Source organism: Netta rufina, assembly GCF_964035555.1.
Source record: "Netta rufina genome assembly, chromosome: 3".
NCBI lineage: Eukaryota > Metazoa > Chordata > Aves > Anseriformes > Anatidae > Netta > Netta rufina.
In genome coordinates this window covers 25773893-25799507 of record NC_140125.1, presented here as the reverse complement: position 1 = coordinate 25799507, position 25615 = coordinate 25773893, and the positions used below count along the sequence as shown (strand labels likewise).

Here is a 25615-nt window from a genome sequence, read left to right as displayed (position 1 = left end):
AGTGACCTCAGCCGTTCCTCGTACGTCTTCCCCTCCAGGCCTTTCACCATCTTCGTAGCCCTCCTCTGGACACTTTCCAACAGTTTCATGTCCTTTTTATACTGTGGTGCCCAGAACTGCACACAGTACTCGAGGTGAGGCCGCACCAGCGCAGAGTAGAGCGGGACAATCACCTCCCTTGACCTACTAGCGATGCCGTGCTTGATGCACCCCAGGACACGATTGGCCCTCCTGGCTGCCAGGGCACGCTGCTGGCTCATATTCAACTTGCTGTCTACCACGACCCCCAGATCCCTCTCTGCGGGGCTGCTCTCCAGTGTCTCATCACCCAGTCTGTACATGCAGCCAGGGTTTCCCCGTCCCAGGTGCAGGACCCGGCACTTGCTCTTATTGAACTTCATGGTCTCTCAGAAGTGTACCCTAGTTGTCACTGAAAGTAGTCAGTAGTGACACAGCTATTTGTAACTGCCTGTTCAATTAAGCAGATTGGTGTATATAACACTCAACTACAAGCTTAATAAACACCCTAGATGTGGCTGGAGTGGTCAGTTTTTATTTAACTAGCTGAAATTAGTGAAAACATTTTTTAACTGTCTTGTTCTAAGACTATTTGTGGGAGGTTACATGACAACATTTAACCAGTTCCGTGTGAAATAGAAAACAAAAATGACTGAAATGATCATTAGATTTGGGGAGACTCATTTTTGAATCAGGTATTGTAGCAAATACAACATGTTTTAGTAAATGTAGTACATCAGATTTTTGTCAGGTTGTATGATGAAAGCATTTTAATTATGAGGATTTTACATACAGAAAATAAAAGTTCTCAGATAATATGCTATTCATATTATGTGTTCATTTAATGTATTTTGTTAATTACAATATACTATACCTTAACACGTACTTCTACTGCTTACTTAGAAGGTCAAATTTCAGTAGCACTCAAAAATGTATTGTAACCAATTATATGCTCAAACCTTGGTTTCTGTAGTTAAGCTAATGCAATCTCAACTGCTAACTCAATGCAAATCTTTATGTGAATGTTACTTAATATTTTTGTACTATTTTTTTTTCTGATGTCCACTGTTGGATTGCATCATGCATGTATGGTGTGATATAAACATAATCTTCAAATATTAAACCTGCTTGCCAATATCAGAATAGTTAAGCTGCCTGCCCAGCTGCTGAGTATTTAATTCCAGAATTGTTAGACTTTTTTGGTATTGAAATAATGTATTTCCTAGTTGAAAAATATCATCTTTCCTGATTTACTGACCTGTTGTATTTTTTCATTAGCTGTTATGATATTAAAAGCCAGGCATTGATCTGTGATACATTGTTTTTAGGAAATATGTCACTTGAGTACATGAAAGATGCTTCAGTTCAGGACTGCTTAGTCATTGCCTCACAGAGACAACAGAGTTAACTGCTTTTGACGTCAGCTAAATTAGTGTATGCTACACTTCTTACCTACTATACAGCTCAATTTGCTGGTTATAATAAAGCTTTAAAAGGGTCTATAAATCTCTTCAGTGGAGAGAAAATCTATTATTTGTCTCTTTGGAGTGTAAAAAGAGGCAATAACAGAGCACCCTAATCCGTCTTCGGTCTAAATTGCATAATTACTGGAAATTTATTTGCGTGGTGACTGCTTTGTTACTGTAATTTGAAATTCCTGGGCTTTTTTTAATGAACAAGCCAAGCCCACCTACTGCTTATCACCCACGAAGCCCATTCTTTGTAGTATTGGACATGAGCTCAGCATAGATACAAACTGTTACTGCTGCTCACATTTGGCCGACAGCACTTTGTCTGCTCACAACCACTACAGAAAATGAGTAATAGCTATTAATAAACTTCATTGTTCCATTTGCAGGAAGGATAGGGAACTCTCATAGTAATTGGATAGTCGCTCTGCTTGGCAAGGCTTGCTCAAGGAAAACTGAAGGAAAACTCACCCTACGGGAGTTTGCCACTAATGGGCATTAGGCTTCATCCACTCTCCAGGAGATACCGCAGGTTTTTGAAGAAACGTGGAAAGCAGAAAATTAAAGCAATATTTCTTCTGAAGGATTCTAGGAGAGATTAACAGAATATAAATGAGATTTGCTCTTTTCAAGAAAGTGTATGCCTAATTGTATCAACCAAATCCAGTGTGAGGCACAGATGAGGAACAAGAACTATTTTCTTTCTTAAAGCCTCCTGTGTACCTAAGACCTGTGTGTAAATTTACATGGACAGTAGTAATGACTGATGCCTGCTCAGAGTGGTGCTTATGTCTCTGGATAGGAGCTTGCTTTAAAAAAAAAAGAAGTCATTTTCTAGAATCATCAAAGCTTTCCTCAGGCTTTCTGATATAATACAAATTGAGTGTTTTAATTGAAACAAAACAACAAAACAAATTAGCTCAGGAATCTAATTTATATGCTGGAGGCCACTAGCAGTTCATAAAATCTTTTATGCAGTCCATAAAAGAGCTTCCTCATAGATCATTAAGGTTGGAAAAGTCCTCCAAGATCATCTGGTCCAACCATCCCCCTACCACCAATGTCACCCACTAAACCACGTCCCTAAGCACCACGTCCAACCTCTCCTTGAACACCCCCAGGGACGGTGACTCCACCACCTCCCTGGGCAACCTGTTCCAGTGCCTGACTGCTCTTTTTGAGGAGAAATGTCTCCTCATTTCCAACCTCCCCTGGTGGAACTTGAGGCTGTTCCCTCTAGTCCTATCACTGGTTATCTGTGAGAAGAGGCCAACCCCCAACTCCCCACCACTTCCTTTCAGGGGAGACCTTATTGCTCTCCACAACTAGCTGAGCCTCCTCTTCTCCAGACCAAATAACCCCAGTTCCCTCAGCCGTTCTTCACATGCCTTGTGCTCCAGGCCCTTCACCAGCTTCGTAGCCCTTCTCTGGACACTCTCCAGGGCCTCAATGTCCTTGTAGTGAGGGGCCCAAAGCTGAACACAGCACTCGAGGTGCGGCCTCACCAGAGCAGAGTACAGAGGGACGATCACCTCCCTGCTCCTGCTGGCTGCACCATCCCTGACACAAGCCAGGATGCCTTTGGGCTATCCTGTTTTAAATCATTTTTGCTATGCAGGTTTCCAGACTGAGCTCCCAGCCAGTGACTAACTGCATAGATGAAACTCTTGTACACTCTTTATTGATGTTTGTTTCTTTCTCAGAGGTGAATGTCTCTGTAAGGAAATACACTAAAGTTGGGCTGCATCCTGCGATATATAGAATGTCCATAGTAAGTCGAGGTATTTCTGCTCCTGTTGAAATCAATGAGAGTTTTGCTACTGGTTTTGAGAGGGTCAGAGTTTGATTCTGGATTTCCTCCATCCTTATGGACAGGAGGAAACTCTATCCTCTCCCTGCAACTCCATGCAGGAGATACTTTGCGGGTAGAAGGTTTAGGGTTCAACCTTGGACTTATTCACAGTACTCTTTTTTTGAAGTGAGGTGTTATTCTAATAACGTAGGAAACCAGAAGACAACTTGATATCTCTGAATCATTCCAGGAGGAAACAGAACAGAAATTGGAAGTGTTTTATCTAAAAATGAAGTGTTAAAATTCTTGTATGTCCTTAAGCAAGTGTCAGAGAATATGATAAAGATATCTTTATGTATACACAAGTCCTGTTTATTATTACTGTAGCAAGAAATTGCTTGTCAAATGCATGATATAAAAGCATTTGACAGTCTTCATATTTTTTCTTTCAAATAACACTTTTTTTTTTTTTTACCTTTTTAGTTGAATGCTTTTTTTTACACTGAAAAGAAAGCTGCTACTACTAGTTTGCTGCATTACAGATGGTTAAAGCTTAAAATCACAGCTCGTGAACACAAGACAACCCATTGAAGTTTGAGGTCTGGGCTTAAGCTTGTTCTTAAGGTCTTGATGTTCAAAAGAACATTGAGTTCGCTTGAGCAAAAAATGTCTCAGTGGGCTGAGCCAAGGTTTGTTTCATTGCATGTTGTATGTTAAGGATTGAGATGTTTTGTTTTTTGAGTAGGAAAAGATAGGTTTTGCTACTGTTTATGTTGAAGGAATGCCTGAAGACCTGTGTATACATCTTTGTTCCTGATTCCAGCACCGTATCGGGGAAAATGGTAAAATCAATGTATGGGTGGAATTCATCACGTGTCTTGCTTTATCTAGTTAAAAGGCTGAAGTTAAAAATGAGAGCTCCAAGAATGTGTGTAGCATGAGTGCCCAGAAAGAATTGCAGTGTTGCTTTCATGGCTCAGTGTTGAAAAGGGTATTCTGTAATTTGGATAATAGATAAATTTTTGCTAAGGGTTATTGGATTGGATCTCATTTTTCAGTGTTATCTGTCTCAGGTTGCATTTTCCCACCTTCATTTTAAGAACTATAAACAGTAGACAGCTCTCGCTTTTTAGTTAAATGTTTTCAGTTTGCTTGCTATATTTGTACTGAAAAGTACCTTCTGTGACAATTTAATTGTCATTTTTCTCTTTTAAGTTTTGCATCTGCTTTCTAAATAGTATATCCTAGCACGATGACAGTTACATTATTTACAAAGCAGCGTGTTGTTTGTCACTGAAACATAGCTGTTTGCTATGAAGGTGTAGGTTTCAAGTAAACTTGCAGAAAACAGCATCTCTGAATCTATGCAAACTATAAACAGACAAAAGTGTATTTTAAAAAATATGGATGGCTTTCTGAGGTCTTTAATAATGCAGGTAGTGATGAGTCAATCGGTAGCACTCATTAATGAGAAAATACTTATTCCACTTGGTAGGCATACCCCCTCTAGGATTTGCTTTAGCAAAGTTTTATAGTTCTCTAATTGAGACATTAAATAATAGTCCTTAGCAAAGTCTTTATGCAGGTTTTGTATCTGCTTTCCCTATAGTAATCTTTTTCTTTGGACAATACTTAAAAAACATGTTTCAGACTTATGTCACAGAGTTGTAATTACAAGTAATTTGGAAACCTTAATCATTTGGAGATTACCAGCTAGGGAGGTTGCCACAGGCAGCATTGGAGGAAAAGTTAGCTCAAACACGTGAAGGAGGAAAAGTAGTTTAACACTGCCAAGTGGTGGGGCATCCATCAGGGGAATTCTCTTGTTTACATGATCTTTTGGGCATTGCTGCTATAAGACATGGAGAAACAAGGAACAGTGAAGCGACCTATTAAGAGCCTCGTATCAGTGAAAGCAGCTATCATTCAATAACCTTTCAGTCTCCAGTGCAACATGTTCTGGTGTATAGAGACTTTAGTCAGCAGCTCGCTGGCAGAATGCAAGGTTTATTTGCAAAGACTGCTAATGGAAGTGCTGGTCTCGTAATGCTTTTCTGCAGTTAAATAGGACAGGTTCCTCTGAGGATATATGAATGAGTTAGATTTTCTAATGTTAAGTTTAGCTATGTTTGTACTAGCAAGGGCTGTGAAGCTTTGTTGAAACATTGTAACAACTACAACAGTTCTAAGAGAAGGTGAATACCCTCAGGGTAGAGAGTATTGAATCTGTAATAAATAGTAATCCACTTGTTGGATTTCATCACCACCACAAATGGCAACTAGTCTTGCTGGTCTGAAGAGATCTCAGTGCAGTTATTGTATTGCACTTGCTCCAGTAAAATGTGGGGTAGAGTTGCTGCTTGAATTCCTACCTGTAGAATTTAGAGCATTCTTTTCTGTGGTCCTACTCTAGCAGCACCATGACTGTTTTTAAGCTCTCTGGGATATTTCAGTCCACAGTCCAATCCCTAGTTTTGTGGATATGTAGACCTGGGCACACAGTATCTCATTTACATGTCTCCATTTATGTTGCTGATTTTTATACACTTCACGAATGGCAAAGTAGTCCCCTTAAATCCATTTCTCCACAAGTGGGGCCCAAAGGTAGAATGGTGCCACTGTCCCTGTGCATGCTGCCAGTACAGTTTGTTGTCAAATTGTGCATTAGCTGCTGCAAAAATAGTTTATTGGTCCTTGACAGAACAGGCACAGACAAACAAATGACCCCAATTCTTAAATAAAAGTATTGACATATTTGATAACATGGGTGATTCTAGTCCAGGATCTCCAGAATTATGAGAGATTGCTCCTCTGAGTATGATGGATTTTTGTTCATTCAAAAATGTGCAGAATTTACCTCATCTTAGCTATAATAGCTCCCCTTCTGTCCTTCCCCTATCATAAATATATTTGTTATCCATATCTGAGGCTAATATCTGCAGTTATTTTTAGTTCAGTAGGAGTGATGGATATATTGTGGTCATGATATCTCACATTTTGCATTCCCAATGTGGAAGAAATGGTGTTTTCTGCTACTTTTCCTCACACAGTGTGTTATATCCAGTAACAGAAAAATATGGATGGATTTTTCTTTAGGCCTGAGACCTATGTACCCTGATGGTGCACATAAGAGATCTGTTAGGGTGGTTTTTTTTGTTTTGTTTTGTTTTGTTTTTTTTTGAGGGTAATTATTTTATACTCTTTAAACAACACGGATTTGCTTTCTTGTCCCTCATCTAAGTGATGTCAGGGCAGTAACTCTCGATTTTGTTATGCTTTTTGTCTTGAAGAAAATGAGAAGATATTTAGCTCCCACTTCTTATTTGAGGTGTCCTGCCTTAAGTCTGTGCAGATAAGGTTTTTCAGAATGAAGCCATTCCCCCTACTTACAACAGGTATCCTCACTGAAGTGCGTGGCCAGCCAAACACTTCCCAGATTATGCTATGTGATGCATGAGTTGTTGGGCTTTGTTTCCAGGAATAGCGTGTAGCCCAGCAGTCCCAGGGAGGAACTGCTGGAAAACAAAGCTGTGCTCGCTTCTCTTTAGCACATGGTGTAAAAATATGTACATACAAGATCAGGGTTTGGCAGTTCAAATAAAGTAATTAAGATTATACAGAAGGGGTTCCAGTAACAAGCGTAGCTTTACATTGATTAATATGATCCTGACATGTGCATGGCATTTACTTTTTTTTTATGATGTGAATCATTGGGAATGAGGTCTCACAATCAAACCTTGTTGCGCGATGGGGTCCATAGGCGAGCCAAAGAGAAGGGCAATTTTCTAACACAGCTAATGAGCACCAGTGTTAATCTAGGTAGGTGTGGGGTCAGATCCTTAAATAACTTAGGTTAGCGTAATAGCTTAGGTTAGCGTAATAATCCTTAAATAACTTAGGTGGCGTAACTTCAGTGGATTTAAAAGTTGAATATGAAAGGGTTGCACAGCCCTACAATCAGGGAATCTGAGTTTTGACCTCAGGTAAAGGCCCAGTGCTGTGGGAAGTATGACCATAAACAGTCCATCAGATAACGTATAATATGTGTGTATAAGGAACCAAATAGGTGTTTGGATGGTGGTGCTCAGGAAACAAAAGCCTGTTATCACAGGGAGGTGATCATTCCCCTGTACTCTGCTCTGGTGAGGCCGCACCTCGAGTGCTGTGTTCAGCTTTGCGCCCCTCACTACAAGGAGGACATCAAGGCCCTGGAGCATGCCCAGAGCAGGGCTACGAAGCTGGTGAAGGGCCTGGAGCACAAGTCCTGTGAGGAGCAACTGAGGGAACTGGGGTTGTTTGGTCTGGAGAAGAGGAGGCTCGGGGGAGGCCTCATTGCTCTCTGCAACTGCCAGAATGAAAGCTGGGGGGAGCTGGGGGTCAGCCTCTCCTCACAGGTAACTAATGATAGGACTAGAGGGAATGGCCTCAAGTTGCACCAGGGGAGGTTCAGGTTGGCAATGAGGAAACATTTCTCCTCAGAAAGAGCAGTCAGGCACTGGGACAGGTTGCCCAGGGAGGTGGTGGAGTCACCATCCCTGGGGGTGTTCAAGGAGAGGTTGGACGTGGTGCTTAGGGATATGGTTTAGTGGATGATAGTGGTGGTAGGGGGATGGTTGGACCAGATGATCTTGGAGGACTTTTCCAACCTTAATGATTCTGTGATTCAGTCCCCAGCTCTTCTGGGAGCTACCGGAGTTGCTAACCTGTGCTGCGTTTACGGTAGGTAGCCAGGAAATCATGCACCAGCTCCCAGGTGAAGGTCCCAGCTGTTCTTTGGTCCTGATTTTTATCAGTAAGCACCAGCCTACAATAGGCAGCTGTAGATTAAGTGGCAGGCACAGAATTTCAAAATAAGGACAAACTATAGGGAAACTGGACAAATGGAAATTTAAGAGTAAGTGCAAAATACCCATGACGCAAGGGGGAAACAGCTGATTCATCTGATACCCTAATTGCACTATAAACAGGACCTTGTCACTGTTTTGCCCATTTCATTTTCATATATGTATACACACACACATTATACATATATATATATATATATGCTTTTTGCATCCCAGGAACAAAAAGAGGATTTGTGTATTTTTTTCTGGGAATCATCAGGATTGTATTTTTTGGGAATGTGTTTTTCCTGTCAACGGTGATTCAAACCAACACGTTTCTGCCTTTTCCTGTCTTTTCTCTCTATAAGACAACTTTTTTTTTAACCTCTAACGTTTGTGCTGCATGCAAATTTGGAGGCAGCTTGTTGCATTATGCCTTTAGCTTTCCAAGCAGAAACCGTGTGTCAGTGAAATCATTTTAAAACCCTATCTTGAGGGCAAAGATGTATGCTTGCAGACAGATTTCAAAGATTATATTTTGGAAAAGGTCCTTGCTGGTTTAGCATAAATACACTGTTGGTCACTGATTCCTAGTTAACATGCTGGGAAAAGATGCATTTGATTGTGAAGGATTACATGTGTAATCTTCTGCTGAAATGTATCAAAAAACTAAAACTTCTGTGCTTAACAAAAACATTAAAGTTGCATACAGATACAGAACTGTGAATCAAAATGCAAACCTTCAGATGAACTGAGTTAGAGATGTTTTTGTAAGGAAAATAGCTATCAAATTGCCTGCAGTGAGTAACACGATTATAAAATGAAAGTGAAATAATCTCCCCTTTAACTAGTCAAGATTCTAAAGATGCTCTGTTCAAAGACCACCATTACGATTTTGATAAACTAGATTTTATCAATTACATCTCCAAAAATTAAAATAGTGTGTTATGTTACTGACATTTGAGCAGTTTACAGAATTTAGGTGGAAAATAATTTCTTACTCGTTTTGCTTTGGATGTCCTTCCTTTTGACATTTTAGAATTTAATTAAAACTTTTATTTTTTGGGAAAATTTTGCTACTTAGAGAACTTCAGAAAGCATTTGTGAAGCTACTTTTTCTGTAACTGGGCACCCAGAAGTGCAAGGGATACTAGGTAAATCCTGTGTTTTGCAGTGAAGTTCAGCATTGAGCAAGCTGAGTTAAGCTGATCATAAATTATATTGCAATATCAAGTTAAGTTAACTTTAGAGAACAATGGTGTTCATGCTTATATGGCAGACTTAATTCTGAGTTACTTGTGAGGGGCATCCTGGCATGTCTGATAGGTGGTGTTGAAGGAATCATTATGAAATAATTAAAACTTTACTTTTTTTTTTTTTTGATTTATTAAAGTTGCTTGTTTGATTTTTATTTTTTTATTTTTTTTTTCTATCTGATAATGGAAAGATCAGCTACACCTATGAGATCTCTTGCTGTTGCTGTCTCATTTTATTTTCAGGTCACTTTCTTGTAGACTCAAATGCAGTATGTATTCAACTATGAGTAAGAGGAACAGTTGAAAGTGTCTGTCAGTAGTGTCTTGGCAAAACCAGCCTCCCAGAATCCTAGTTTTTCAGTCTTTTTGCCTTGGAATGTCTCTGTTCATTACCTTAGGTGCCTAAAAATGTAGGTACCCAATGCCCACAGCCTTACAGATCTCTAGTAACGTGACTAGTTCTCCCATTTATAGTTTGAGATTGTTCAGCATTGTTGGTTTTCCTTTTAGAAATAATCAATTATATTGTCCTAAGGTATCTTTAAGATGTTGACACACACTCTGACGCTATTGTATATTCTTGTTATTCCGTTGTTCATAGCGTAGTTGTACTTTAAATTACTACTTAAACAGTGGAAAATTGAGAATCTTGTGTAGTCAGGTGAAGTCTATCAGTAGAGCATCAACCCGAGGAATAACGAGGCCTGTTTGTCTGCACTGATTTTTACCAAGTGAGGCTCTGATCTTTTTTCTACCTTTTTAATTTATTGCAATAAATTGGGTCTGTGCATGTTAATTTTTAATACTTACAGAAGATTTTGCGGAGATATTTTAATCGTGATAGTCAATATGAAATAATGATTGTTGTAAATCTTATTAAAAAAAAGTTCATTATGTTGTGAAAAGATGGCACACAAGTCTACAGCCAATTGTTGCTTTCTCCCTTCCTCTCTGAACCCAGTCTGTCTCAACTTTGTCCGTCCCAACCTACTATAACTCTGATCTTCTCAGGTCAGGTGGACCATTTCATTTCCATAGCCATTCTAGGCCAAGTCCTTCAATTTTCAGTTCAGTGTCAGAAGTGGTGATATTCTTACGCTCCACATCCCTGCCCTCAAGAAACTGAGTAGTTATTCTGTCCCTTCAGAAACTTCAGTCACAGAAACTGACAGTAGAAGATTTGGTCATTGCCAGCAGAGGTAGCCAGCAGTACCTGAAAAGATGAGCTTGTCTGAAGATGTTTAAGATAGCTGTTCATTCATTATGCAACACTTCCTTGGAACTGTACAAGCTCTCTTCTCCCCATCCCAGCACAAACATACCGAGGTGTTTGGTCCTGGGAACAGAAGGCTTTCAGGGTTATGAATACGAACTGTGGACAGCTCTGATACACAAGACTTCTCCTGTACTGCACAGAATATTTCATTGAAGAGTAGGAGCCAAATTACAGTATGCTTCTAAGCAGGAGGAATACAGAAAGATAAGAGGATGCACTTTGTGCAGTGTAACGAACTACACAGTAATATAACAATAATATGAGACGGGGAATGCTTTTAAGAAAGGAATGTAAAAATAAAGGTTTAATGACGACCATGTTCATGTCCCTGGCAGAATGCCTTTTCCATCTTGAGGCAGTTTTTACAAGAGAAATTCACTGCCCTCCTCTCCACCCTGCTGACTCAGTGGAATTTCCCTCCATGTTAATGTCTATAATTTCTAGAGCTCGTTATCTCTCTTCTGTTATCAGGATGCCACTAAGAACAGTATTTGGTGATTTCTCTTGCTGCTTCAGGTAGAAGGCAGCACGCTGCAAGCAGTAGTATTAAAATAAAATCATGTTGAACTCAGATGACCGATTAGTCTTTTTGGAACAGGCTGCTCAAGAGCTTAATATTTGCTAAAATGTTTTCAGATTGTGTACAGAATGTAAGCCTGTTTCAGAGCAAGTTCAGCACTGAAAATAAGACTCATTTTCCTGTTGTGCCATTATGCACACCGTTAATCTGGGATTATATTGATAGTCCCATCAAAATGGAACATACTTCAGACATGAGGAAAATTTCAGAAATCAGCAGATGTTTAGCCTTCCTGTAGTGTCAAGGATGTGCTAGTACATGGTGGGGAAGCTCGTTCCTCCTGAGCTGGCAGAGCAATGGAGGAAGCACAGAAAAGGAAAAGAAACGCAGACATTAACTGCAGGCAGGTGTTGTGAGTCCCCAGGTTTTCAGGCATGGTTCTTGTCCTTCAGGGTGATTTAATGTGTACAAAAGTCCTCAGAGTTGCCTTCCTCACCAGAGCTGTGAGAACGTGCTTGCAAGGCCCACATCTCAATATGTTTTATGTATCTGACGGAGAAATAAGGGATATCCGATTATTCTGTCATGGAGAGATTTCAAAGCAATTCGTTGCCTTCTAGTGCAGCACAGAGGAGATCAAAGGAAAGGATCTACCCTTCCCTTGTAGTATGTATGTGTTGCATAGCAAGCAAGCAGACTCAAATGGTCATAAGGATGCCATAAATTTTTTTCAGTAATTCATATTTATGCTTTCTTTGTGTTATTCTGCTCTGAATGTTACTGCTTTCTTGAAGAAATCCTCAAACAATGGATTGGTGAGCTTTTTAACATGAATCTAAATCTTTCCATTTGGTGAATGTAGTAAATGGCATGTCATTAGATAAAGGAAACTGCATACATGGCTTTTGTCATTCATAAAACAAAAGCAAAAATTTTATACTTATTTTGGATAATAATTTTGAAATACAGTATATAATACCCAATAAAGTAGTGTTCTTTAATAATTGAAATATGGTTAATCTTTTTTCTTACAGAAGTTTTGACGTGGGGCTCCATCGCTTTCTGGTCAGGTAAGCTCATGTTTAATTTGAATTGCAATTCCATATCAAAAAGCATTTCTGTTATTAGTGTAGAAAGCCGTCTGAACTTGATACTGCTTGATAACTTTCTGTGGCAAGATCGCCTTTTATATTTCATAAACTTTTACTATTTGGCTTGGATGTTTACCTAATGTAAAACTCTTAAGGAACCTCTTTAGGAGTCATTCAGGAAATCCTTGATTCAAGAAATTTCAGCAGAGGTGTTCCAATCATTCTGAGGAAGTGTGTTTTTCCTTTATCTTGTTATTTTTTTTGGAACTGGAGAAAAGCAAACATTTTTCTAAGTATTTTTTCCACCACACACTCAAGCACCTTCATACTTTTTAATAAGGCCTTGGATTTTATAGACAATTGTGACTCCGTGGAGGAGAGTTTTGTTTCCCTCAATAGAAAACTTGATAGATTGGATGCACAGCCTGGACTATACTCTAAAGATGAATAAGCAGTAATTGTTGTGTGCTTTGTTCACTGACATTGGGAGGAATATCATGATTAAAGCAGGGCATTTCAAGAAGAAAAGGGAGGTTGATACATTTGAATGCTACACTGAGGAACTGTTTTTGCTGTTTGGAGTTCTTTTGTGTGAGCAAAGTCTCAGGTGTTCACTAAAAATGTGTTTGCATTCATTCTCAGTAACATACATATCCCTATCTACTTATATTTACAAAGAAATGCAATATGTATTGTAAAAGATGGAAAAGTTTGCTATCATCTTAAGGCCCTCGGGGAACTCTTTGTCAGGTATTTCATCCCACTAAAATGTTGCCCCTCACACAACTGAGCAATATCCATCTGAGAAGGCTTTTACCTTGGAAGAATGTCATGGTTTAACCCGGCCAGCAGCTAAACACCACGCAGCCATTCGCTCACCCTCCCCCTCCCTCTCTGGGACGGGGGAGAGAAATGGAAAGTGAAGCCCGTGAGTTGAGATAAAGACAGTTTAATAAGACAGGAAAATAATAATAACAATATAATAATAATAATAATAATACAATGGTGATAATAGTACTATTACTAATAATATGTACAAACAAGTGATGCACAATGCAATTGCTTACCACCCGCTGACCGATGCCCAGCCTAACCCCGAGCAGTCCGGCCCCCTCCCCCCGGCTAGCCACCCCTATATATTGTTTAGCATGACGTCAGATGGTATGGAATAGCCCTTTGGCTAGTTTGGGTCACCTGTCCTGGGTCTGTCCCCTCCCAGCTCTTACTGCACCCCCAGCCTGCCTGTTGGCAGGACAGAGCAAAAGGCTGAGATGTCCTTGGCTTGGTATAAGCACTGCTCTGCAACAATTAAAACATCGGGGTGTTATCAGCACTCTTCTCATCCTAAGCCAAAACACAGCATTCCACCAGCTACTAGGAAGAAAATTAATTCTGTTCTAACTGAAACCAGGACAAAGAACTAACCCAGAACTAAGACATACAGTGAAACTGAGCATGCTGTTTGAGTCCCTCCATAAAGACCAGGTGAACGTAGGCTTCCCTTGATCTTTCCTTGCTACTGAGCTCATTCTGTTAGGCTCCTGTATTTCCTGGATAAATGCTCTCTGTAAAGCCTTCACAAGTTATGAGTCCTTGCAGCCTCAAGGCAGGGATTTGCGGCACTGCTTCACAGACTCCTGGAGCTGTTAAGGAGGGTGGTCACTCCTGGTTGCTTTTCACCCCCTTTTTTTTTTTTTTGTTTTTTTTTTTTTTTTTGTTTTTTTGTTTTGTTTTGTTTTGTTTTGTTTTGTTTTGTTTTGTTTTGTTTTATATTTTCAGTACCCTGTTAATTGCCCTTGACTTTAGCTTATACAAGGAGCATACAGCTCCAGGCAGAATAACAAATGCCTACAAGCATTTCTCTACCTTAGGTTCAGCATTACTCCTGAGTGTTCTTTCCACTGAGTCCTCTAATGGCATCTAAGATATCCCTTTCAGATTCAGCTTCTCCTCTAGGTATCATGCCATTTTTGCCATTACCATGGCAAAATCTGGGATAAAATAGTAATTCTGTATCTGTACAAGGTCTGGGTACCATTCAAACAGTAATAAAAAGGGCATGCCTTGAGGGGAAGAATGCTGGGTAGTCTCCCGTTGAACACCATGCTTTTGTGGTTTAAATGAAAAAAGGATATGAGATCACACCAATAAAGTCTTTGTCACAGAGAATGAAGTCTGAATTATGGTTGTACAGGCAAACCCCTGTCCTGACATCACATAACCTTTGAGCTGTAGATTTTGTTATTTTATATATTTCTTCACTTACAACATGGAAGCATTTCATACAGCTCTCTTCACTGAAGCTGTAGTGTTATTATCACTGAAGATGTCTGTGTTTCAATACATAGATACAGCTTTTACTACTCAATGCATTCAAGTTCTGATATCCATTCTATAAATCTAATCACATCTATATTTTGATCAGATTTTTTTAATCGTATAAGAAATGTTTAGAAATATGCTGCTGTTGTACAAGGAATACACTGCACAGCAAGGTCTCCTGGGAAAGCAGGTAACTTCTTAACCAAGAATGGAATCACAGTAAGTGTCAATGTACTAACTTTGAGCCACTGGCAATGCTCCTGCCACAGGATATAAGATGATAATACTTATATACTGTGTTGTTTTACATCCTCTGGAGATGAAGTATTGCAGTGATATGCTCATATAATCTCTGGACAGCAAATACTTAATTTGATTGAGTTGAATGTTGTCTTTTTGAGTAATATGTCCTTTTTTCAAAGCCCACTGTAGGTCCAGTGCAGTGTGTTACTCGCACTTAGAGGCAGCTTTAGTAATACTTCATTCTCAGTCTGTTATCTCACCCTGTTATTAACCTGGGAAGTCCTCAGACACTTTCCTCTAACTGTACTGTTAAGGAGGAAATACCATTCCCTTCTGTTATAGCAGTATGAATTTTGCTTGGTTTTCCTTTAAAAGAAAAGAAAAGGAAGCCATTGTTTAATAGATGACTTTTGGACTAGGGAACAGAAGACTTGGTATTACTTTCATCTCAGCCATTGTGCCATGTGACCTTTAGACGGTTATTGCCTTCATTATTTTTGTCTATTTAACTGGTCTCTGCTCCTAAGATCTTGCAGATTTTCTCTTGTGTTCATATAGCAGCTGTCATGAGAAATCCTTTTCACAGTTTGGGCTGCTGTGTGTGAAATAATAACAAAAAGTAGAATTGCAGAAGTGTTGAAGATCTATGAATTGTGTACTGTTTGAAACAGGGATCCTGAAAATTCATGGGGGAAGGATCAACAATTTTGTGATGAAAACTTTCATGATGAAAACTGTTTATACTACCCATTAAACTGTACTGTCATACTCAAAGATCATTTGCCTACTATTTTCACACAGTGATACAGAAAAGTAATTGCTGCCTCTCCTTGTATGTTCAGCAGAATTATTAATCAGTGTTATTCAAATCACTGAACAGACAATATGTTTTTCATCATCAGTATAGGAATAAAAAAAAAAAGTGAAGTCCTATGTTTTGTAAATCTAGGCATTCTTGTTATGGAGCAGTGGGTAATTTCTCAGTTTGAAATGCACAGAAGTAGCCTTTGGAGTAGCAGTTTAAAGGGGAAAGAACAAGAAAGGCTGCATAGTTCTGTTACCTCACTGAAGCCATTTCATCCAGTGCTGAGACTAGGGCATTAGACGAAATAAAATCTTGAATGTGTGAGAATATTTACTGTCCTGATGCCAAACAGTCCTTCCTTTAGGGCAAGGCTGATGAGGGCAGTGGAGAAGAATGACAGTTCTGGAGGCATGCTCCTTTTGAAAAATCTCCCCACTTTCAGCACTGCTGAGACTGAAAAGAATGTGAATCGTTCATTGTGGTACAGATGTGGCTTTGAAAAGAGCTGCAGGACCACATACCTCTAACATTACCCAGAGGTGCCCATCTGTTAGTAGCGCTCACAGCTGCCCCTGTGCTTTACAATAACTTTAGCTTATTAAGAGTTGCAGATTATATAGGTTTTGCTTATTTCTGGCCACAAATATTCTGCAAATTCAAAACGTCAAACCCCATCCCCTTTTCTAGTTTTCTCAGATGAAACAAGGCGTGGTTTGGGTTCTAGGATCAAATGTTAATGTATGTTTTGTCACATGTGTAGATTTTAGTTTCAGCTAGGACACCTGTGTGCAAGGGCAGTGTGGTTCCATGGAGAAAGGGATTTTGGTTCTACATATGGCACTCATGGAAAAAGCAGATAGCAAGGAAAGATCTGTTCATCAGCTGGCTCATCTGCTGTTCTATTTCTTTTTGGCATCCCACAGGACTCCACGTATCTCCATGCTATCCAAAAGAATAATAGAGTTTTTACTCTGTTAGTGAACTATCTGATAACTGGGTTGTTTAGTACATTAAAACAAAAAGTCTGTCCTTTTTACGCTACTCTGTCCAGAGAGGTACTGCTAAAATCAGTTCCTGTGAAGTCAAGCTTTTTCTGAAGTGCTCCAAAAGACAATTCTTTAGTGAGATGTCAGGAAGTTGCTACCTAAGTGTGACTACACAGTGTGTTGAGTCATTGAAGTCCTCAAAAATATTCAAACTATCCCAAGCTTAAGACAGCTATGTCCCTACTGTTCAGAGAGAGAAAAAAAAATGTAGTTCTTGCTGTCAGTATTTTGTCTGTTTAAAAATAAAATAGTAATTAAAAAAAAAAAAACACAAAAAAAAACCACTGAACTTTCCCCTTCTAACACAGCCAGGTCTTGGAAAGTCAACATCTGACTGCAGCAGTCCCTTTTGCTTTGTATTGCATTCCTTCCCGAATTCCATTCTGTGGTGATTCTGGGCTCCATCATCTAGATGCAGATGTTCTGCTGGGGTATGACATGGGGTGCAGCCTAAAAGATTGCCCTTTTCTGAGAACCAAATACAAATGCTGATGCTATATAGTCTCTGGTGCTGCTTTGAACATGTCTGCCTATAAAATACTATTGATTGTCTAATATACTGTAGCTGGGCTAGACAGCACAGTATTAAAGAGATTCTACTTGTCTTGAAACAGGATCAATAGAGGCATTTGGGTAACTGCCTCTGACTTTGAAGTCATTAGGTGTAGAGTCCCACAAAGATACATTCTTTATTTGCTTTTCTGTTTCAGTGCATCTCCTTTGCCAAAAAAGCTTGGCTTCTCAGTTCACTCTGTCCTGGTCATGTAGCCATACCTACTGGGTGAATGACAGTGCATGCTCAAAGTGTCTTCTAGAGCAAATCAGATTATGTACTTGAGAATCAAATCTTGAGTGTGGCTCTGTGGGTTGTTCACTCCACAGACCCTTACCAGTAGGTGGTATGGATAAGATCACAACAACTTTGTCTTCTTGATCCCTATCCACTCCCCTAATATTGCCTCAGTAGCTTTCACCATCAGCAATTCTCTTCTGTCTTTCCAGCCTGTGCTTTTAGTCAGCACGTAGCCTTAGTCTTTTGCCTTAAAAAAATGGCCACAGAACAGCCTTCACCTTCACTTAGACACCTTGAGGAAAAACTAACAGATTATAATGCCCCGTAAGACTACAGTGTGGTGTGCTAAAAGGCAATTTCTGCATCAGCTGGATTTGGCCAATCTGGTTTAAGAGAAGGCTAATCCTAACCAATTTTGCTGAATCTGTTTGTGCCACTTTGCCTGTGAGTCCTGGGGTGCTGGAGCAGGTGCCTTTGGCTTTGTATATGTAGCCTGTGTGTCTGTGTCAGGCCACCTGAATAAGCAGTACTCTTTTTTTGTGTGTGTGTGTGTGTTGCCCAGTATATGTCCCTGTCTTGTTCTTCTTATTTGGACCAGTACTGGCACAAAGGTCCTCTAGTGATTAAGCAGCACCATATGTAAATGAAAGAAAACAAAATCTTTAATCACCAAAGCAACACAAAACCTAATGTTCAGAGGAAAATCTGCCAAAGATGCGAGTGGCATGCTGCATTATTCTGCCTTCATCTACTGATATGTTTCCTGAGAAACAATGCAGTGATGCTGGTGCTTAGTTTGTCATGTGCAGGTGGGATTACTGTGCCTAAGATAAATGCCACTGCAGTGCTGTCATTCTCCTCCGCATCCTTTCTGCCTTTAAACCAAGCGAGGTCTAGTAGGGCATGAGGTTATCGCAACTGTTCACCAGTTTTGTCTGCCTTGAATCACTGTGCTCTTCTGGAGAAGTACAGATAAAGCCAGTGGAAGTTGCATAAGCAACATTTTCAGTCAAGGGTGTCTGGCTGTGAAACAAGCTTCTAGAGGAGATCAGACTAACACACAAACTGCTGCTTCCAAGTCACATAGGAAAAACATCCTTTTGGACAAGAAGCCCCTTTGTTAACAATATGTCCTTAGCCAGGGAGCTAAGAAGAATGAAATGGGATTCTTGTTGTCTTTCATACAGCCTGTGATGTAGATACAATGTACTGGAGAAAGCCCTTGAAGAGACTTGCTTGAAATTGTGAAGTTAAGTTAGCACATTCAAAAATCAGCAAGATAGTCTTTTTGATAATAAAAGTAATTTATCTAGTAACGAGTAGATGCAATTGAATGGCTTTGTGTCTAATATATATGTAGTTTTAATGCTTAAGTGTTTATTACTGTGAAGAGGTGGTGGTATTAGCTTTGGAGTTTTTTTCTTTTTAAATTTAAATTTAATATGTGACCTTGGGGTTTAAATTTACATTCAATATGTGACCTTGGGGTTTCTGCAAAACTCATTTGAAAATTCTAAAACACAAAAGAGAACAGCAATCAATTTATCCTCAGAGACCCCTGCATGGAGGAACTGAAAGCTGTAGCTCTTCTAGAAAATATTGCAGTTACATCGAGCCACATCGCAGAATCCTGTGAGCTCTGCTTTCATACATGCTGGAGGTTTTGCAGTTCAGAAGGTCCAATTGCGTTGCTGGTGAAATCGGTGATAAAGCTGAAGTGACATAAAAATAAAAAGAATAATAATAGAAAAGAGCAGTGCTTGGAAGCTTCTAAAAAGTGCTCAACAAGAAGATCTAGCCTTACTGCCCTCAAAATCCAGAGCTAAACTACTGTGGGTTGCAGTGAGAGGCTCTTTGGAGGTTCTGCAGTGTGCGTACTAGACCTAAGTATGAACTGTAGAAACAACTACGATGTATAAAATCAGCTGAGGTGCTTTGCTTAGTGTGACAGTGTCCAAAAACCTTAAGTTTACTCCCAAAACAACAACAACAACAACAAAAATGATCAGAGAATAATGAAAAATGATGTCAAATTGCTTCAGAACAACTGCAGTCTCTCAAATGCCTTCTCAGAATTAAGTCTTTTCTTAAAATAGAGAAAACAATCTGTTGTTACATAATAAATTAGCATTGAGCATGTTGCAAAAATAAGGCTGGGTTTTGTATAAACAAAACGGAATCTTTATGTAAATGTTATGTAAATGTGACATTTAACTTAAACTGTTAGAGTGGGGAAGTTGGGATTAACAAGGTACAGATCTCGTCGTGTTTATGTGTTGCAACTGTGAATTAAAACAGTTTGTTATTTTCGTTGCAGGGCATTTCAGTTCCTATCTATAAGCAAGAAATGCACAGTTTGTGGAACGTGAGGCATTGTAGGATTCAGTTCAGGCCACTTTTAAATAATTTCACCGAGTGGCTTCGTGGAGCTAGATCAAAGGATGCTTCTCAGTGTGAGAGGCGAAAGCATGTGCCGGTAAAGTCACGTCACAGAAACATTTTTGTCCCCGTTTTTGACTGAAAACCGCGGATTTGGCTGGAATGTCTGTGGCTTTTCGTCTCTCTGGACCTCTCGGCCGGGCGTGCGGCCTGGCGCCGCCAGAGGGCGGCCTGGGCCTGGCGTGGGGCTGTGCCGGGCCGCACAGCCGGGCTGCGGCTCGTCTTCAGTGCTTCCCCTGGGCTTCGGCTGTGTTGTTGTGGCTTGGGAAGGCAGGCTCACTTCAGAAAATGCGCAGCAGGGAAGGTGCGGTCTGTTCTGTGACCTCCTCCGCTTTGTGCACCTGCCTTCCCTCCCTGAGCGTGCCAATTTGGACAGCAGCTAGTTTGTGTAAGGCACAGGACTCCAGGAGCAGCTGCTCAGAGCAACACGTGTGCCCTAAAACAGCGAAATGCACAAAGACCACCTTCAGCCCTGTGGGCAGCAAAGCTTGCACATGTTTCTCTCACACGTGGAGTGCTGTGGGGACAGATGTGCTCTGCACTCTGCTGGAGATTGCGGCTCTGCAGCTGGTCCTTGTGCTCGGGGTCACAGGGCTCGCCCAGGTGCACAGTTGCACAGTCACCTGCTAAGGCGATTTTTTAAGGCATAATGATCAGGTGTGGCCTTGCAAGTGTGTGTTGTTGAGGCCACTGATGATGCAGAATGACAAAACAACAACCCCTTAGCTTTAATCTGAATTCCTAATTTTTCTCAGACCCTCATATCTGGATAGTACATTGTCAGCTGTATTGCTGGAGTAGATATTACTGCTTGCTCATTGTATGGTACTGCAGTAGTATGCAGCAGTGTTGATCAGATCAATATCCCAGTAACAGCGTGAGTGTTAATACACAGTCTGCTTTCAGTCCTTGCCCCCGGCTGTGTACGTACCCCTGCTGCTCCGTGTCTGTCCAGTATGACCAGCAGGTACACCTGGCTCTGGGTTCTCTGATTTTCCAGCAGAGGTATCAGAGCGAAAGAAGTCTATGCACGTAAACATCTATGGTAAGGAGAGATGCAAAGAGTGGTCATGAGAAGCAAAAAGGATGAAGGCAGGAGGCTTGATTACTCATTCTTACTTCCCTACAGATCTGGTGGATTCAGGGTTTCAGAATGGAGGTAAAAATACTTTGAGACACCTGAGTGGCGTCATTAGACCTTGATGTCTGTGTTTCTGTCTGCAGTAGTATTGATTTCAGCAGTAAAACCTAAGTAGAAGGCTTGACTGCAGTTTTTTACAACAATGATGGCAAGGTTGGTGTGTTCAGAACTGTAAGCAAGATACCCAGGAGAAGATGGAGTACAAGGCTTAAAAGTGCTGCCTGTGTGGGACAGGGAGGTATTCTAGTGAATGCCAAGCAGAATAAGATACTGTGTTGAAAGCCATATTCTCTCTGGATTTATTTGTAAATGGTGTGTGAGTTGCTGCTGAGTGCAGATCATAGCTCCCCGGTGTTTTGCAAGGCTCTGGGACATGGCTGTTTGAGGACACAAGTGCTGACCCCAGAAGTTCCGGCTGACCTGCGTTGCTGTGATGTATGGTAAAATCCTAGCTTCATTGCAGACTATGGGAATTCAGGAAGATCAGAGTTTCACCCTGAAGTTCTCTATGCTTTTTCTTTTCATAGCTGAAGTAGGATGATGGTCATCCTTTATAAAATGCTTTGAGATCTATGGATTAAAAATGCTATATAAGAGCTCAACGTTGTTATTTATTGTAAGCTCTTTACATAACATCAAGAACAGATGACAAAACAGGGCAGGAAGTAACTGTTGGATTTGGAATCACAGTCTATCACAGATAGAAATTTAGGGTAAAAAAAAAAATTGTTTTTCTTTGCAGTCTGTATGTGCTCTTAACTGCTTTTACTTGGTCAGATTGTGAATGCAAGTAGAGAACTGCGATAAAAAAAGTCTTTTCAGAAACTAAGGAAAAATCAATAAATTGTTTGTAAACTCAGTTATCTTCTTTGCAAATATATATTGTTTAAGATATGCAGCTTAATGGGGAACAGTCCTTCCCTAGCTCCTGAAGAAATTACAGCATGTGGATCAAAATCTCATACAGATTTCTATCTGTGAGTTCAAAAATAAACAATAATTAGGTAGAACTCATCATTTTTAAGGAAAGAGGTCAAAAGCTACAAACATTTTTTATCTTACGGTCTGAAGTAGTAAAGAAACATGCTATAGGCCTCCTAGTATATCCCAAAATGTAACTGCAGTACCTCTATGCAGTCCTGAAAAATGAGCAAAGGTCATGGAAACCAAAGGATAATACTTTTTATCAGCTTTAATGCTGTTCGTGTTTGTTTTCTCTTGAAGAAGGTTTTGTGTTTTCTTGCAAACAGCATAACTGGACATTGAAAAGTCTCTCCACTTTTCAGCCAGCCTCTGGTGCTCCGTTCTCTGTGAATAGCAAAATGGAGTTTGCTTGTCTGAGTTGGATGATGTTACTCCAAACTTAAAAAGCATGAAATAAAGCAGAATTCCACCTGGACTGATGTAAAGAATGTAAGGATGTATAAGTGATAAGTATTGCTCTACTGTTCTTTGTGAGTGCGGATATTATATAATAAATATTATCTCATCTAGCTATAAGGATAATGGTATTGCCCTGTGCTAGTTCTCGTAGATTTAGAGATTACTTTAAAATGCATCTAGTATTTTGGTACAATGAATTGCTTTTCAAATCTGGATTAGACTATTGCTCTGAAAATATTAAACATAGACATTTATAACCTGCCAGTGGGGCATGGTATTTTACAATAGTGACCTTAATTTTTTGACCAATGATTGGGAGCTGACATTGGAATTTAAACTTAAGTAGTGTTTCTCTTTGAGTTCTGCCAAACTCAAATACATATTTTTAAAAAGATCTTTTCTGGGTGGATGGAAAAGATGAGCCAAAACAGCAAGCCATGAGTTGCTCAGGTAACTTTTCTCATTTGAATGCTCTCAGAGTGTAGCACAACTCAGGAGCAAATACTGTTCGATAGTGACTTAGACAGAGTTGACCTCACCATGGAGGAGAGATTAGTCACCCTCTACAGGCTTCACAGAGTGTCTAAGAAAAATAATAATAAATGCGTTCATTGGCATTTTTGCAAACACTCAGCAAAAATGAAAAGCAGAAGTGTGTCTGTAGGATGGTAGACAGGCTGACAGTGTTGTAGCTACAGAACAGTTTCCAGGAGACTTTTTGGTTAAAGAGACAGCAGCAAAAATGCTTGCAGCTTAGAAAAAAAAAGTGTCTCAGTCTCTGTATGCTACTTGAATAGACTGTACTGTCCTTCTGATCACCTTATACTGAAATCAGACTGCTGTTAGTATTGTTTTCTACCTTGGGTTTATTGTGCTTCACTGCTGCGTGATGACTCTGCATTTAGGAGTTAAAGAACGTGTTCCTGTTTGTAACTGAACAAAATCTATGTCCAAATATGAAGGACTCCAAAATACCGCCAGACTTTCCCTCTCTGGGGATTCTGTACGGAGCTTCTTAGTGTGGGTCTGGAGTTTTCCCTGTGCCGGTGGTATCACACAGATACTGCATGCCTCTCCCCAGCAATAGGAAAGTTATTTCCAGGAGATCAAAATTAAAATCATCTGATTTAGATGACTTTTTTTTTTTTTTCTGAAAAGAGCTGTTTTATAGAATTAAAGTTTCTTTTAGGATTATAACTCGAGATAAAATAACTTCTTTTGCCTCAGAAATAACTGATTAAAACAGCAGCTGCTTAAATGGATGGCAGCTGGGAGCAGCCTTTGGTGGTCGGTAAGTTTTAGCTGACAGCCAAGCAAGAGCTTTTACAGTGAGACATCTAAAATGTTATCATAGGTCTCAAGGCAAGGGATTGTTTTTATTGATGAAATATTGCTAAATGAACTTTAACCAAGGGCTTCCTCGTTGCATGTTCCAAAAGGGTTTGTCCTGTATACGTAGTTGACAGCACCAGCAACTGGTTGATGTTAGTATTTCTGAGAGCTTCGTTTGACAGTCAGCTGGTGAAACAGACATGGCATATGGTGGAAGCTTTCTGCAATGTAGATCTTAATAAATATTTAATTTCTTCATGTTTATAGTGTCTTGTACTTTTTAAACTATGTAAACAGCAAAATGGAGATGGTTAACAAAGTAACCATGGAAACCTGCTTTATCCTCTCTCTCTCTGTATCTGTAGAAGTGGGTTTTGATTATATTTATGATTTTTTTCCCCTCACTGCAATTTGAACTGAACCAACGAAATAGCCTATAAAAATATTTTAAGTTATAAACTCAAATATAAGTGGTAAGTTATTTACTTACAACCAATGGACCAATATTTGAATAATCAGTTTAAAAAGAGAGTTTGCATTCATACCATTTATTTCAGGTAACACTCCAATAATAAAGTAAGTGGTACCAAATAACTATATGTAACATTTGTAGCAGGTTGTGACTGGACAAAGTAGATTTCTGCATTTCTGAAAAATGGGATCTTCAAATTTGCATTGGCTTTTTTCATTGTGAGAAGCTGGATAAGAAAAACAAGTTATCAATCATTCGATATTTTTTATTATTTTTAATTGATACTTCAAACACAAGTGCTAACTTGCATAAGATCAAAAGATCATTAGAGAAAATTATCATTTATTTTGGGCAGAGACAAACTGCAGACGGTGCCTCCACTACGAAGAAACAAAGGTCACCTAAAGTCTCTTGTTTTGTTCTTCAGACTTTGAGAGACATTCCTTTGAGGAACCTGGTAGGTCAGAGCAAAAGTTAGTGACAATTATAAGAGTAGCCATGTGGGGTCAGAGCAGAGCTCACGCTGGCCAACACTTGCATGCTCTTTCCTAGCAGTCAGCGCGGAGCACCTAGCAAGGAGAAGGAGGTGCGTACAGTCAAGTCAAGCCCTGTCACTAAAACATCTTCTGTGATTTGTGTTTTGTGAACTTGTCAAGTCAGTAGTGGCATCTTCCTGTGTGATGGTTTGTTGTGTGTACTAACTAGTCTTTGGACTCTGTGGATTTAGACTGGAATTAATGCTGTAGAGGCAAAATGCCCTCTGAGGAAGGGGATATCCAGGCAGCCCTTTCTTCTTTTTAAGCTCTCAGAGTAGAGGAGACACATTAGTGGCACTCTCAAACACTTAGCAGTTTTTAAAGGGGTGAGCGTTGCTTACCTTTTGGATTACATGGCCTGTTGCCTAAATACAGGCAGATTTCTCGGAGGTGATTATCCCTGATTCTGCAGAACTGAAAAAAAAATAAAATAAAATAAAATAAAAAAAAGAGTATGTTTTATGTTCAGAAATTGTAAGACTTCAGCATTAGAAGTGCTGTAAGAAAAATGATGGGTATTGAGTATCAGTTGCCTTTCTAATTAATGCCTCAAAATAAAAAAAAAAAAAGTGAATAAACATTTTACATAATCTAAAAAAAAAACTTTAAGAAATGCCTAAGTGTATTAAAGTTTGATGATAACGCTTCAGATTCATATTATAATTGTAGACTTATTTTAATCTGATTCTATGTATGTTGGCATGACAGTAATTAAGCTTAAACTCAGCAGGGAGGGTTAGTGGTCTTTAATTTCTTTGTCAATCGAGCAATCGATTTCAGTAATATAAAACCAAATTTTATTTCCTGGATTAATCTAGCTTCAATGATTAGATGCAACGAGACATCTGTTACCTGGAA

At 39.6% G+C, this 25615-nt stretch overlaps 1 protein-coding gene across 1 annotated transcript in view; it reads left to right on the top strand.

Annotated features, from left to right (window-relative positions):
- HHAT (hedgehog acyltransferase) overlaps positions 1-25615 on the top strand; it is a gene marked incomplete at both ends in the record, with an annotated part of 164728 nt that overhangs the window by 30927 nt on the left and 108186 nt on the right. Inside the window, one exon of the mRNA XM_084283411.1 lies at positions 12189-12224. Within this exon, the coding sequence (XP_084139537.1) occupies positions 12189-12224 (36 nt within the window). The remainder of the gene's footprint in view (positions 1-12188; positions 12225-25615) is intronic.